Raw genomic sequence first — 15,760 nt, 5'->3', positions numbered from 1 at the left:
CTAGTGACCCCGAGAGGGCCGGATTTGACCTCCAGTGACCCCAAAGGGCTAATTGGGTGACCTCGGGTGACCCCGGGAGGCTGAAAAATCGGGAGCTTGACCTCTAGTAACCCCAAGAGGCCAAATTTGACCTCCAGTGACCCCGAGAGGGCCAGATTTGACCTCCAGTGACCCCAAAGGGCTAATTGGGTGACCTCGGGTGACCCCGGGAGGGTGAAAAATCGGGAGTTTGACCTCTAGTAACCCCAAGAGGCCGAATTTGACCTCTAGTAACCCCGAGAGAGCCGAATTTGACCTCCAGTGACCCCGAGAGGGCCAGATTTGACCTCCAGTGACCCCAAAGTGCTAATTGGGTGACCTCGGGTGACCCCGGGAGGCTGAAAAATCGGGACTTTGACCTCTAGTGACCCCGAGAGGGCCGGATTTGACCTCCAATGACCCCAGAGGGCTAATTGGGTGACCTCGGGTGACCCCGGGAGGCTGAAAAATCGGGAGTTTGACCTCTAGTGACCCCGAGAGGGCCGGATTTGACCTCCAGTGACCCCGAGAGGGCTAATTGGGTGACCTCGGGTTTTTCAGCCTCCCGGGGTCACGGGAGGTCAAATCCGGCCCTCTCGGGGTCACTAGAGGTCAAATTCGGCCTCTTGGGGTTACTAGAGGTCAAGCTCCTGATTTTTCAGCCTCCCGGGGTCACCCGAGGTCACCCAATTAGCCCTTTGGGGTCACTGGAGGTCAAATCCGGCCCTCTCGGGGTTACTAGAGGTCAAATTCGGCCTCTTGGGGTTACTAGAGGTCAAGCTCCCGATTTTTCAGCCTCCCGAGGTCACCCAGTTAGCCCTTTGGGGTCACTGGAGGTCAAATCCGGCCCTCTCGGGGTCACTGGAGGTCAAATTCAGCCTTTTGGGGTTATTAGAGGTCAAACTCCCAATTTTTTAGCCTCATGTTCTTGGGATCACCTGTGGTCAGGCTGTTTGCAGTCTTATGTTACCATCACCTGTATTATCTTTGTCAGCTCTCTGAATGGAGGTCCATGCTCCGCACGCTGTATGTGTTTACCCTGACCCCACAGACACGGTGGTCTTTATCCATCTCCGGTACTAGCACCTGGGTGGAGCTCTGCAGTCCCCCCTATATCACCACGCTGCTCCTCACCCTACTGGTATCCACCCCTGTACCCTTTGCACCTCTCCCTGGGCCGGACTTGATGAGCGTTGCTGGGGAGATGCTGCAGCTGGTTTAGAAGGAGAAGTCCTAAGGTGTATCTGGTACAACTGTGTGTGCACACGCTGCCCCTTCCATGCAGCAAGCCCAGATTCAGCAATTGTTTGAAAGACGCCAGCACAGTTTCAAGTTTCCAAGTAACACTTCACTGGTTTGAAATTTATTAACAGTACAAATCACATCAACACGCCATTAGTCCACAACAAACTCATCCTAAATTATCTGTTGGGTATAAAACAGAGCACTGCTGATACTCTTGTGGCTTGCACAGCTTCCAAGGTACAGGGCTTTGAGTGCTGCTTGAGGCAGGAAACCAGTGGTGAGGTACACCTTTCTTCCGTTGTTTTCTTCATACCATGTTATTGTTTTCTTCTCTTGAATGGAGATGGGACCTCTCATCTGCTCTTACAGTTTACTTCTTGTTCTTGCTTCCTGTGCATCATGCATGCAGCCACCTGTGCCCTCCTGCTTGCCCAGCCTCTGTGTGTTTATGCATTGCTGGTTTATCAAGTGCCCTTTGCTACTGGAATTGTTACAGACTTAGAAAGTGCTTACCCACACTCAGTGGTTATACTTGGTTAATTTGCTTCCACTTTTTAGGAGCAATAGGGAACAGATGTTGCAACCTGGCCCTGCTGGGTGGCCATTCAGCCCCAACACTGAGCATTTGTGCAGGAGTCCTCTCAGAGGACTGGGTGATTTCTTAAGGGAGAAAGCAAATGCTGCTATTCTACTACTACTACTACTAATCATCATCATCATCATCTTGGGAAGGTTTCCAAGACTTACTCATATGTGTCCTGGAGAAGCAATCCCCAGCAGATGCCATCTCCTGTTGTGGTGTCATGGATTGAAGCAACTGCATTATACTGTATATGAACAGTATACTATATTGTTCACAAAAGAGAAACAGTTTCCGCTATTTAGTGACATAACATAATGTAGTGATTTAAGAGCAACTTAACAAAATTCAAGATGGCTGGATATATTTGATTATGTACTGCGTAGAGGGTAGGTTTAAACACACACATACAGGGCCCTCCCATTGAGTCATGAGGTCCAGAGTGGAGCCCCTTGCTTCCTAAACTCTTTGAACCACGAGGGAAGGAGCCTAGGTGTGGCTGGATCCTCTCCTAGTTCCAGAATTGATCAACAGTTTTTGTCTAAGGGATAATATGTGCACAATCAATCCAAGATGTGGTCTTAGCAAAGCTAAAAGAAGCCTAGAACAGGTTATTAGGCGCTTACGAACAGGTTATTAGGCACTTACTGAGGATCTGTATCAGCAAAGTGTCATGACATCAAGGCTCTCTGGGATTCTCTGCGCAGGCATAAACTTGAGAGCTATCTCTACTCATGGGGAGATTCTGTCACACAACCAGCTACTGTACAAAGGGGCTCTTAGGCTGCTCACTGAGAAGTAAGATGATTGACTCGTAGTCATAGTGTTGTCTCAAGTTTGGAGTACCAAAGTGGAAGGAATGGAGCCTCTCTCCTGCAACAGAAAAGAGGCAGGGAAGGAAGAGCTACTTTAGGTTCAAGTGAAGCAACTGTAAGCATGGGGCATGCCTGTGGAGCTGAGCACCTCCAGCACTGAGACAGGCTGAACCAGCCTGCTCCATGCAGGAGGGAGGTTCTCCTTTAGACCTACTGATAGGAGTTCCTTCCGCCCTTCACACTTAAGATCTTGGGATAGATGGAAAACCCCTGTCTTGGCATCTCCACTTAAGTCAGGTAGGGAGTTATGAGTTATGCTAAGCTAACTGCCTGGGAGATCAGTGTCCATCTGCCTTGCCGGACTTGGACATGCACTTTGGACACAACAACCTCCATGCATTGCTATAGGGTTGGGGCAGAGTGGCTGGAAAGCTGTGCAGAGGAAACAGACCTGGGGGTGTTGGTCAGCGCTCAGCTGAACGTGAGCCAACAGTGTGCCCAGGTGGCCAAGAAGGTCAACAGCATCCTGACTTGTATCAGTGTATGGGAACTGCTGAGTCATGGCCTGAACCACTGATTGAGCACCTGGAGGAATGACCCAGTCAGCCCTGGGAGCACAGGTGAAGGCAATTCACCTGTGCAACCAGAAGGGGTGGAGCCTGGCTCCACCCCTCTTAGGCCTCATTTAAGGGCTGACTGCCGCTGAGGAAGGATCTCTGCCTGGAGATCCCTCCTTGGTGGGAGCCTTTTCCTGCGAGCCCCAAATCTTCCGATCCGGGTGAGCGCTGTATTTTCCTTCCACCTTTTTTAACGCTGTTTCCATTGCATTAGTCTTGCTTATCGCTACAATCAGAAATAGCATTGCTAGCAGGAGCATGTCCCTCTGTACTTTGCTCTGGTGAGGCCACTCCTGAGAACTGTGTTCAGTTTTGGAGCCCTCACTACAAGAAAGGTATTGAGGCCCTGGATAGTGTCCAGAGAAGGGCAGGGAAGCTGAGGGGTCTGGAGCACAGGCCTTATGAGGAGCAACTGAGGGAACTGGGATTCTTCAATCTGGAGGAGAGAATGCTCTGGAGAGACCTTATTGGTCAACTACCTGAAAGGAGTCTGTGGCAGTGGGGATCAGCCTCTTCTCTTGTGTAACCAGCAAGAAGACAAGAGGGAATGGCCTTAAGTTGCACCAGGGGAGGTTCAGGTTGGATATTAGGAAGAATTCATTCTCAGAAAGAGTGGTCAGGCATTGGAACAGATTGCCCAGGGAGGTGGTGGAGTCACCATCCCTGGAGGTGATTAAGGAAAGGGCAGATGTAGTACTTAGGGACGTGGTTTAGTGGGCAACACTGGTGGTAGGTAGACGGTTGGACTTGATTATCTTAGAGGCATTTTCGAACCTTAATGATTCTATGATTCTGTGCAAACAGACTTTCCTTTTCTAGATGCAGTTTCAAACACAATAATCCACATCAAAATTGTGTGTCATACACTTTGATTGAATGGAGAGTATTTTAGGCATAATATTAAAAACTGAGTTACACTGAATGAAGAATTTTGGATTACAGAATCACAGAATTGCAAGGGTTGGAGGAGTACTCAAGAGATCATCGAGTCCAATCCCCCCAGCTAAAGCAGGTTCCCTACAATAGGTCATACAGGTTGGCATCCGGACTCCACAACCTCTCTGGGCAGCCTATTCCAGTGCTCCATTACCCTTACCATAAAGAAGTTCCTCCTCGCGTTTGTATGGAACTTCCTACATTCAAGTTTCAGGCCATTGCTTGTTGTTCTATCCCTATACAACACTGAGAAGAGCCTGGCCTCCTTCATTTGCCTCCCACTTCCCTTCAGGTATTTATAAACATTAATCAGGTCCCCCCCTCAGTCTTCTTTTCTCCAGGCTGAACAGACCCAGGTTACTCAGCCTTTCCTCATAAGGAAAGGACTGTCTATCCCTTCGTAAAGGTGAAAATTTGCCAGAAGTTCACAGCCATATGTAACTATTACCTTAGTCTGTCGCTCCATGTTAACACGTGCCTCTTGCATAGGTGATATTTACAAATGGATACAGGGCCATGTCTGATACTAAAGTACATTATTCCTCAGGAAATAATCCAGTTAAGAGAAAATCACTATTTCTTCTACTTAGAACCCAGCATTTTAGTTTTACTTCTTCTGTGTTGGTTAGCTGTTCCTTCTGTTCTGGGATCTCTAACTCTTACACTGTCCTATTGTCACACGCTCTCACAACGAATATTGTATGAGAATGGGCAGAAGCAACTTGCTGCTCATTGCTCAGTCTTTCCTTACCTTGGTTTCCTCACTTCCTAGCATCGCTTGGATTTGTAAAACACCTTGGGCTCTTGTTGGCATTCATCTGAAATAGCATCAATGCATTCAAAAAAAGAAAAAAGATGAGGAAGGACACCATCCTGCAGGATTCCACATGGCTGGACGTGCCTTTATGGAGACTAACCTACAAAAGAAAACTGATTAGTCACTGATGCAACTGATGTAGTTACTCAGCCTCTAGGCTCTTACACTGGTATATGTCTTCTGCTGTACTTTGCTGTGAATTTTTGATTTAAATTTGCTTCTTTACTGCAAAGTTTTGTTGTACTTGAGCATAAAGATCACTTTTTATCTAGGCCAACTTAGGACTGGGGTTCAGGTCCCTGCAGGATGGCGGCAGGACTGAGGGCATTTTCACAAATGGATAAAAATCCCTTTAACTTCACGCTTTGACTGTTCAGTGCTCTGATGCTAAAATAGCTGAACACTTTGCTTCCCTATTCTTATCCTTTCAGACCATCAGTACTGGGGCTCAGACCTACAGCTTCCCAAAATGCCTTTTGAAGAAGTCATGTACGATGATGAGAGTGCATACAAGTGGCTGTGCACCCTGAAGAAGATGGGAATTGTGCTGCTAACAGGGGCTGCTCCAAGGCAGGGAGAGTTGGTGAAGCTTGGCCACAGGATTGGTTTCCTGCGTCTCACTTTTTATGGGTGAGTTGGGATTTTTAATGTCCTTGCTTTGTCAGCTATGTCATTACTTCTAGTGCATTTGAATTCAGCTTGCTGGACCTCTCTTGTGGGTTAATTTGTTAAAACAGGATGAATTTTTCCTTGCATGCAGATGCAAGGACAATTCTTACTGAAAAGCCACAGTCAGTCCCACAAGGCAGCATTGTGTATCCCATGAGAATACACAAAAGGCCTCTTCCAAATTGCTATATCCACAAACAACAAAGGACTCTGCAGCTTGGCCTTGGTAAGATTTCTGGAGTAGGTTCACATCTTAACTTTAGTTAATGTCTTTCGATCTAGAAAGCTCCCTTCTCCCCCATAATAAAACAAAAGAGACTTCTCCTTGGCTTGGACCTACCTCATTCAGAAGATAACCAGGTAAACCATGTGGGCGATAACCAGTGTCTCCTCCTTTGGCTAAAATGATTTAAAGTAGAAAGTTTTTTTTCCCCCCTTTCTACTTACTGGGCCAGAAGGAAAAGTGGCTTTCAACATTAGCTGGGATTCAGTCATGTCAATCCTACTAAAACCAATGGGAACAGAACTCCCTGCTTAATTTGGAAACCTCACCCCCTGCTAGTTAACATTTTCTGCTATTAAAAGCATTCCTGATGTCAGGCATAGGAAGAAGTTGCTTAATTTTTTCCATGTATATCTGGAATCCACTCTGAAAATACTGCAGAGGAGAGAAGACTTTACCTGCAGTATCTTTTCTCCTAATTTAACCTGCTTCATTTTCAGGCAGTTAGTGCTGTACCCAGTTGCACTGCTCTTACACATAGCTCACAGCAACAGAAACTCTCCTGAGCTTTCAGTCTTAACAACAGACTTAGAGCCATTTTATGTCTCTTCCTCTCAAAAAAAAAAAAAGAAGTTCATATACTACTGGCAGACAGTTCTAAAGAGATTTTTACAACTCTAATAAAATAACTGTTGCTAATCCCCTTGCTATTTCACTAGTGCGTAAATGTAAAACCTAACAAATATTGTAAAGAAAAGGGATGAATTTGGAATGGTCCAGCCTGGCAAATAAAACATACCTCAACAGGGCCACAAATGTTTACTGGAATGTAACAGTAACAGATATAACCCAGATGAGGAAAAATGTAAGCCTTTTTTCTTGTCTAGATGTTTGCCTGGCACATGCTACCCTAAAATGCCATTAGACTCATAGAACGGCTTGGGTTGAAAGGGCCCTTAAAGAGCATCCAGTTCCAACCCCCTGCCACGGGCTGGTTCCCACCCACCAGAGCAGGCTGCCCCATCCAGCCTGGCCTTGAGCACCTCCAGGGATGGGGCATTCACAGCTTCTCTGGGCAGCCCCACTTGCACCTCCCAGAGGGCTCCAGCTGCCATCGAAGGATGTGGGTCCCAAACCTTTTGTGAATGAGACCTCCATTTTCAATAAAGTTCAAGGCCAGACAATTTAAATGTGGCTTCAGTTCCTACTACAGCCATATGCCAAAACTAAAGATGCACCAGGCATGCTAGTTTTCTGCTCAGAGAGACGGAGCTCACATTACCTCTTAATGCCAAAAAAATTGCTACACCTGCCTGGTGCCAAATTTCCTGCTCAGTCAAACAGCATGAGCAGCTGAGGTTGAAATCTGACCCTGATTTCAAAGCCATAAACCATTCCAACTGCTCTGCTCTCTCTAAGGGTGAGAGCCTTCTGACATTACCTGTGTTTTCTTCCTTCGCTTTTCCTGCACTTGCTAGCTCTCCACATGGCTGAGTTCATACTTCAGAATCATTGACACCCTGACAAAGTGAAGTTGAATTTTTCCTGCACTCAGCACCCAGCTCCCTGTTAGCATCACTTTCTCTCTTTAAGCATGGCTGGCTGCAGTCAGTAGCAGTTCCACGCGTGGAGGGGTTCCCAGGGACCAGCTCCCTGCAAAGCGTAGCAGCAGGACAACTCTGACTTCTTTCACAAGGTATCACAGTGATTTTGTAAGGTATTCCCATTCCAGCCATCGTATATAAAATTCTAGAATTGTTTGAGTGGGAAGGGACCTTTACAGGTCCTCTAGTCCAACTCCCCTGCAATGAACAGAAGTGTCCATGTACTACATAAAATGATTTTGGTCTGCATGTTCTTTAGCCTCTTTTTTTAAAATATTAATAAGTAATACTTGAGCACACCACACACAGCATGTTTGGTGTACAGTATTTCAAATGGGAAAATGAGTTTTCTATTTTTCTTTCAAGTCATTTATGCTCCTGTGATTCCATGGATTGCTGATGGTGACGTATACAGTCAGGGATCTACAGCATGCATTTGTTGAGGACTGTCTTCAGGCGTGTGCTCTGTACAGTCCAAACCTGTGATTCATGGCCTTAATTCCTCCTGCACAGCGTATCACTTGAACTGCTAGGTGATGTATTCAGGGCTTTGTTAGATAACAAAGACTACACTTTTTTTTTTTTTGCAGTTGTCTGCAAAGTTTCTTAGAATGTTTTGTCAAATTTCAAGACACAAACTATATAATGAAATAAAGGGGGTAACTCTCAGGAAAAGCAGGAGAGAAAAAGACGAAGTTAGAAAGTTTTTCCTTCAATGGCAAGTCTGCAAGTACCAGGAAAGATCCTACTGTAAAGGTTACTGTATATTCCAAGACTGTGAAGCTTTAACATTAACTTGGGGGGGAAACGACATAGCTTTTCATAACATTCATCAACATATACTGCATCTGGCAGGAAAGAATGTGGAAGCTCCAGCTTCCACTCCCTTGCTTCTGAAGTTCACGTCCTCACCTGATCCTTGCACGCAGCAAAGCACCCCACCAGAAGCCATCATTCCCTCAGATACTCCCTGCTGCCAGATGCCCCTCTGCATAGTCAGCATCTAGCATTGTCTAAAAAAGAATCACCAGCACTGCTGAAATAAGCCACCTTTCACAGAATGACTTGGGTTGGAAGGGACCCCAAGGATCATCAAGTTCCAAACCCCCTGCCACAGACAGGGCCACCAACCTTTTATATAAAATTGTATAACATTTTTAATGTTGAAAGATGCAGTACCTCTCCTCTGCTGTGACTTCACACTCTCACTGTGCACCAGCTGGCTGTTCACGCATTTGCTCTTTGCCCTTTTATTGTACAGGCCGACTTGGCAAGTGCAGGACAAAGTAGATGCCAACAACGTGGCTTACACGACGGGGAAGCTTTGCTTTCACACTGACTACCCTGTTCTGCAGCATCCACCTGGGGTAAGGCAAACCTGCTGGCTTCTTCACAACACAAAGGGGGAAAACACGAGGGTCCGGGATGTGCTTTTGATACTGCTTTCATTATATCAAAGAAGTTGGGTGTCTAAATGGTGCAGTCACATTGTGACATCTTAGGACAAGGCAAGAAGCGACTGGAAGAAGAATGGTGAAGGTGCTGTATTGCCTTCTACAAACCGGCTGAGGTTAGATGCATTTTCACCCTTTCATAAAGGGGCACTCAGTAAAGCTGAACCACCGCAGGAAATACGTGCTCACCCCATCCCTGTCACAGCAAGGCCCAATCCACTGCATCGAAGAACTGAAAAGTAACAGAAACGTGTGCAAAGGAACACGGTCAATCCTGCAAAGGTTTGCGGCTATACCTACAACTTCCCTTTCTAGTATGTTGGAAAACTTCATATCATTTTTTTCTATAATTAAGTAAAACGACAGTGTGGTTTATCCACAAGCAAGTGCCAGATTAATATCACCTATTAAAGTCATTTAGATGCTTTTCATTAACCCAAGAATAATACTAAGAGTAAGAATGAGAATAGAACAGTAATTTGTTAATTGAGCACAGATATAAATTAGCTCGGTGTCTCGTGTGTGCCAAGGCTCTCATTGCTACCAAACACGAGTAAAAGGGCAAAACCTTTTTCATTCAAACCTGCTCACCAGACATAGAAACCAAAGGCAGTGGGACAGGAGGGAGGGAAACCACTGTTTTATCATGTGGATAAACCATTTGTAGCCCTTGCAACCCAGTGAAGATTGGAGAAGGAATAGCTGTACGCTGATCTTGGGCAGAGCCGTTTCCTTCTGCTTTATGCTGATGGAGTCCCCTCCTGCACCAGCGCCTGTTTGGACCTTCCCTTGAGGGCTGTGGGTGCAGCACATCAGGAGACTGTGACAAACCATTCTCTGCCACTCTCTCCCCATGTTTCTATCTTTTCCTCCCACTGCTCTCAGAAATAATTCTGCACCATGGAAGGGAAACATGGACATTGTTAGCACTGCATTTTTAAGGGAAGCTGTGCTGGCATGACAGATGTATATTGTCTAGTTTGGCCAAGATTAACGTGCTTTGCATGATGCTGGACTCGTCAACACCCCGGGGAGTTCAGCTAGATCAGACTTAGACCGCTTTAGAGTTCAGACTTCCTGTTCCATCCTGCTCCTTGGCAATTTCACTATGAAGTGAAATGAAACTTCCTTAATCCTGTTTTATTACAGACACTGGGCCTGCTGCCATCCATAAGCCACCTTTGTGAACAGATAACTCACAATGCAAGAGCAAAGTAATCCTCTCTGCCGAGATAAGGAGGGAGACTGCAGCAAAAAGCAGTTTGAGAGAAAGAACTGACAGCAGAGACTTGCAGTTGACTTGCAGGAAATAACATCAGGCTGCAAGTGTTATAAGATATCCCAAAGGGGACGCGTTTATGAACATGGTACTTCCATTTTCTGCTTGTGTGATAATGGTTGCGGAGTGCTGTGATGCTACAGCAGTTGAAACTCAGTGTTTTGCTGGAAGAAAAAAAAAACCAACACAGCTATGAGGAGCCTGATTCTAACGAACCGTTAAATAGGGAAGCGAATTCTTCTTGGAATGAGATCTTAATTCATTACAGGTTCAGCTTCTCCACTGTATTAAGCAAACAGCCACAGGAGGTGAGAGTGAAATTGTGGATGGATTTCATGTCGCCAACAAGCTGAAGGACCAAAATCCTCAGGCGTATCAGATCCTGTCCTCTACTGCTGTAGACTACACGGACGTCGGGGTCGACTACTGTGATTTTGCCGTGCAGGGTAAACAACGGATCATAGAGTGAGTGCCCTCCACCCTCACACAATTACACTGCAAACTAAAATTGCTGATGTATGTACGGTGGAACGTGTGTCGGTAGGTCTGCTCCTGCCACCTTGTGGGGAAATGGTGGCTTCACCGAGTCCGAGGTTGCATCTTTGTTGTGGGTTGTTTTTTTTGTTTGTTTGTTTTTTGGCCAGCATGTTACTTTTCTTTCCTTTGTCACACTACGGCATAGTTTTCCTTATTCGGTCTTCCCTGCACTAGCAAGAACTCGTGGGCATGGGGTAACTTATAGGCACAGGGCCACAGCAGCTGGGCTCGTTCCTAAATTCCAGTCCGTGCCGTGCGGCTGCACATCTGTACTGTGGCAAAGAGAGGTCCTAATCTGAAGCGTTTAGACTAACGACTACATGCTGCAAAAAGAGCAAATTCAAATTTCCTTAATACGTTCCGAATTCTAAAACTCTGACTCTATTATTCAAGTACATAGTTTCCTCAAAAATCAATATTCTAAGTGTCAGCGCTTTTTTCTGGTGATCCCTCTCCCTAGTTAGGATTATCAAATTCCTATCCAATAATGATCTTGAATGAAGGAAACGAACTTGTCCTTTGACCTAGACTTGAATTTAGTTGTAGGAAAACGCAAACTTCAACAGGAGAGTTCAGTCGTTCGCTAGCCACGTCCAAAGGTTCCTGTAACAACGTCGTACATTTCTGTCCCTTCCCTTATCTGTTTCGCAGCGTGGATTACGGAGGCCAACCAGTTCGCATCAATTTCAATAATGCAACAAGAGACACGGTGTTTGACGTACCGGCTGAAGAAGTGCGGCCATTTTATGCAGCTCTAAAGGAATTCAATGATTTATTAAACAGCACAGAACATAAGTTCACTTACAAGCTGAAACCAGGTCAGTAAGTTGTTTCTCTTTGCAGAGTTTTTTAACATTTTTCCTGACGTGTCAAAACATTCGAGCACTGTTAGCTCTATCCTGGCAGAGAGAAGAAATTTCAGCCCCTCTTCACCTGTTTTATTTCATTGCTGTATCCTTATATTCATTCCGTAGTTTCTTCTGCCACTGCTTCACGATAAAGAAAAAGAAAGCTTGTGATGGGGAATGGAGTCTGTCTTTTTATGACATTGACAACTCATGCCACATGGGAAGCTTGTCCTATCAGTAGCACCATGTCACTAGCACAGCTGCTGGGCCATCCCAATTCATCACACGATACGTGACCACATCCTCATCCCTCTGCTTCATCTGAAGCACGACACCCCACATGGTTAGTAGGGCACCTTCATAACTGCTGCAAGAGCTGTAGAACAGCTTGAAAATCACACAGATGCACAATGCTAAGGGAGACTGAACAGCACTGTAGGGAATTCAGCTATCTTCTTTGCATCAGTACTGGGTGCCTGAGTACAGGGCTGTGTTCTGAACATGAAACGTGCTGTACATATGTTCTTCAGAACTCAGCCTAAGCGTGTATGTAATGAGCTTGGCCTTAATCTCAGCTCCTTTGCTCTCCAACTATAAAATAAAGACATGCACAGTCTCTCACCTCTCACAAGGTGTTGCAATAGTAAACTCGTTAGTGTATCTGGCTGCCTCGCACGCTGTGATGCCACTTGCTTTGAAATATCTGTGAGGAAACTAATCGTTCCCTACTCAGAATATGCAATAAAATAATTTGTAGGATCACATAATAAATGGTAAAACGAAGTACTTCACAGTACCATCAATTAATGCTGCAAAACGGTGGTAGAAGGAAGTGAGAGAAGGAAAGAAAGAGTACGAGGTTATTTAATTAGAGAGTTATCGTAATGGTGGCACACAAGGGAGAAAAATTGAAATGGCGAGCCGGCCTTAATTATGTCAGTTCCTAACTTCTAATGGCTTGGCTTTGTACTCTTTGAATTCTTTTAACAGGGGTAGTAATGCAGGATGCATACTGTTTAAGTAGTTCCAGACTGATCAAGTGAAAATTACCCTCGTGCCTTTGATCCCTTTTGTCCTTCCCATGGGTTTGCAGTAGTCGGGCTTCCATTCAGGATGCGCTTTTCTCTAGAGCGTAGATCCCCTAACACTTCATTTCCTCATTGTGCCTTTGAGCTGTGGGAAGCCTACATATCCCCGGGGCTATATAATGCACTGGGCTAGGCCCCAGCTGCAGGCTTTCTGTTCTCTGTATCTAGCATCAGCTCAGTACAGCTTTTTCCAAACAATAACCACGTGGATAAATGAGGCAGAAAGTTAAAACCAAAGATACGTGTTCTCTGTTACTTAGGTCCATCTTTCTTGCACGGTTCTGGCACACTCCGTTTGTCCGTGCATCCCAGCATCTGGGAAGAAAGATTTTATCTCTTTCATTGGCGTAAGTTCTTTTTTAAACAGGGACTTTCTTATAAAGAAACTTGTCTAACCACACTGTCTAAGATATCCCAGCCGGTTTCTTTTCTGCCTGCCCACGAGATTGGCCAATCCAAGGAAAGAAGCAGAGCTGGAGAGGGACCTGCCCTCTTGTTTGAAATGAGCGCTCCCTAGCTGTTGAGATATACCTCGACATCATCAGTTGGAAGGAATACAACGTACCAGATGTCAAACTTTTTGCTATCTCTTTGCAGGAGACGTAGTAACATTTGATAACTGGCGCGTGCTGCACGGCCGCCAGAGCTACCAGTCGGGCTCTGAAGTGATCCGTCACCTCGAGGGAGCCTACGCTGACTGGGATGTGGTCATGTCAAGGCTCCGGCTCCTCCGAAAGAGGGTCCTCAATAGAGACTGAGCATCCTGCTGACCGGAACGAGCAAAACTAGATTGCCTAGCCTCAAAAAAAAAAATGAGAGGAAAAAGCAATGTATTTTAACTTGAGAAACTAACATAGCGAATATCTGAATCTATTAGTGAGTTCCATTAGATGCTAAGAAATCTGTTGCTCAGCACAACGTACGATCCGTCTCTGGTCTGGTAATTTACAAGTGAATCGCTACCTCAGTGAGATTAAAGCCGTTTTTCACGCAGTTTTTAAAAAGCAAATAAAGGCTGTCAACTTGTGGGGCTGACTGGGTATCAGGCTGCCCTGTTTCGCCTTCACAAATACACCTGCCTCCCTAGGAAGCTTGAAGGGATGTCAAGAAAGAGTTCAGAAGCACTCCTTACTAAGGGTTTGTTACAAAATGCACCTCCCACTGTTTTCAAAAAGGGGTCCTTTATTGCTCAAATCAGTACCAAATTCATTACCAAAATAAGCAACTTCTCCTTTGGAGTTATTTTTCTAGAGAGACCTTTTTAAATAGAATCACACTTCAACGCAATTCATTCAGCAAGTGCTGTATTCTGTATGTTTGTTGTACTTGCGATTGTCACGGCCACAAGGAAATTCCACTACAGGGCTCTCAGAGAATGCATTGAGTTATTTTTCCTCTGCACCAGGAGTAGAAAAATCTGAGTGTAGAGGTCACAGGCAGGGCCAGGATCACACCAGATGTCGTGCACAGATAAAAATCAAGACCTTCAGGGCAGAGGGACTTCTAAGTAAAGCTTGGAGCAGGAATGCTGCTTCCACTTCACAGCTTGGAATAAGAACGCTCAGGAGGCGGCTGCTGACTCAGCACCTGACAGGCGAGTGGCAACTGCACTCAGGTCCGGTTCTGTTACACCAAACTCAAGAGCATACCTTCGGCAGAGGTGGTCTGCAGGATCACGGAATCATAGAACGGCTTGGGTTGGAAGGGACTTCTAGGATCATCAAGTTCCAATCCTCCTGCCACAGGCAGAGCTGCCAGTCTACTGATCGAGTACTAGATCAGACTGCCCAGGGCCCATCCAAGCTGGCCTGAAACACCTCCAGGGACAGTTATTTCCCTCTCGGTAGCATTCCAACTAGACATCGCATCATGCAAAGATCACTGCCACTGAAGTAGTACGCAGCACGTAAGCTACAGCTCTGCGCCGCTGGATTTTCCCCCACGTTCAGACATCAAACTGAAAGGGAAAGGTTTAAAATACGTACTTCCGTACCCAACTATGTCCACACCCAACAATACATCCACTGAGTTGATTCTTTACCGTCCTTCCCGCTGCGGAGTTAAAAGGATGCTGAGAGCCCGGCACAACCAGCACACCTCCACTACCAGATGTGCTCCATTCAGCGCCTGGGGGTTTGGAGCCAGTCCTCCTTAGTAAATAGTGAAATGCTTTTGTCGAGTTTTGAAGTGACAGTAACGTGATGCATAACAAAATGGGCTTTTAGCAGGTTTCCCAGTGCGTCCTTTAATAATTAACTATGGAAAGAAGAGGAAAATATTTGTTGTCCTTGCTATGAAAAGGGGGGAAGGTTTATACCTACACTCTGTGAAACACCAGCAATACTGTGCTTTAACTGTGATATTTTGCTTAGAACCATTTAGTGAGAATTTCAATTTATAACTTTTCAGCAAGACATCTTGAGATTAATAAAGATGATTAAGAGGAAAGAGATTTTCTGCTTTTATTCTGTACATTTCTAAAGCCTGTTTTATTCAAATATCTGATTATTAAAAGCTATCACAGAACTGATTATTGTTTGGGGCTCATGCATAATCTCACACACAACATCTTGCACACAGATATTCAGTCATTATTTACAGCTGTTCGTGAATACGATTAGCTCTGGATCGTTCAGGCTCCTCTCTGACATTTAAAATACAATTAAACCCATAGCTTTGAACAGCTGTAGAAAAAAAAATAAAAGAATCAAGGCTCTCTGTGGACTTAATTTTACAATACTGGGATATTTTCTCATTGAGGTACGTCCTGTTACAAGCTCACGCAACAGATCCCTGAAGTTCATACTTGATGCCTGAGATATATTGTCCTGGGAAACGCTCCGACCACCCGCACAAAGTGAAGCAGGATCAGAACTCATGGATTTAACTGCAAACCCTCTGCTTACCACCTAGGCTTCAGGCACTGCGTCGCAAGTTTTAACCAAATGCCATTGGCTACATTCATATTGGGAAATGAGAGTATTTTCATAACTATCTGCCAAGTGAACGTCCAGATGGCTGCGCTGGTAC

General features: G+C 45.4%; 1 protein-coding gene across 4 annotated transcripts in view; it reads left to right on the top strand.

The window, feature by feature from the left end:
• BBOX1 (gamma-butyrobetaine hydroxylase 1) overlaps positions 1-15,260 on the top strand; it is a 31,769-nt gene extending 16,509 nt beyond the window's left edge. For 3 of the 4 annotated variants that reach the window (XM_021402814.1, XM_021402813.1, XM_021402815.1), the window contains 5 exons: positions 5,460-5,658; positions 8,786-8,891; positions 10,526-10,722; positions 11,446-11,612; positions 13,328-15,260. In XM_021402814.1, the coding sequence (XP_021258489.1) occupies positions 5,460-5,658; positions 8,786-8,891; positions 10,526-10,722; positions 11,446-11,612; positions 13,328-13,488 (830 nt within the window). In that variant the 3' untranslated portion in view covers positions 13,489-15,260. Of the gene's footprint in view, positions 1-5,459; positions 5,659-8,785; positions 8,892-10,525; positions 10,723-11,445; positions 11,613-13,097; positions 13,264-13,327 lie in introns of those variants that run through there. The other variant, XM_021402816.1, reaches the window with a different exon arrangement.

Source organism: Numida meleagris, chromosome 6 (assembly GCF_002078875.1).
Source record: "Numida meleagris isolate 19003 breed g44 Domestic line chromosome 6, NumMel1.0, whole genome shotgun sequence".
Taxonomy (NCBI): Eukaryota; Metazoa; Chordata; class Aves; order Galliformes; family Numididae; genus Numida; species Numida meleagris.
This window is presented reverse-complemented; position numbering and strand designations above follow the sequence as displayed.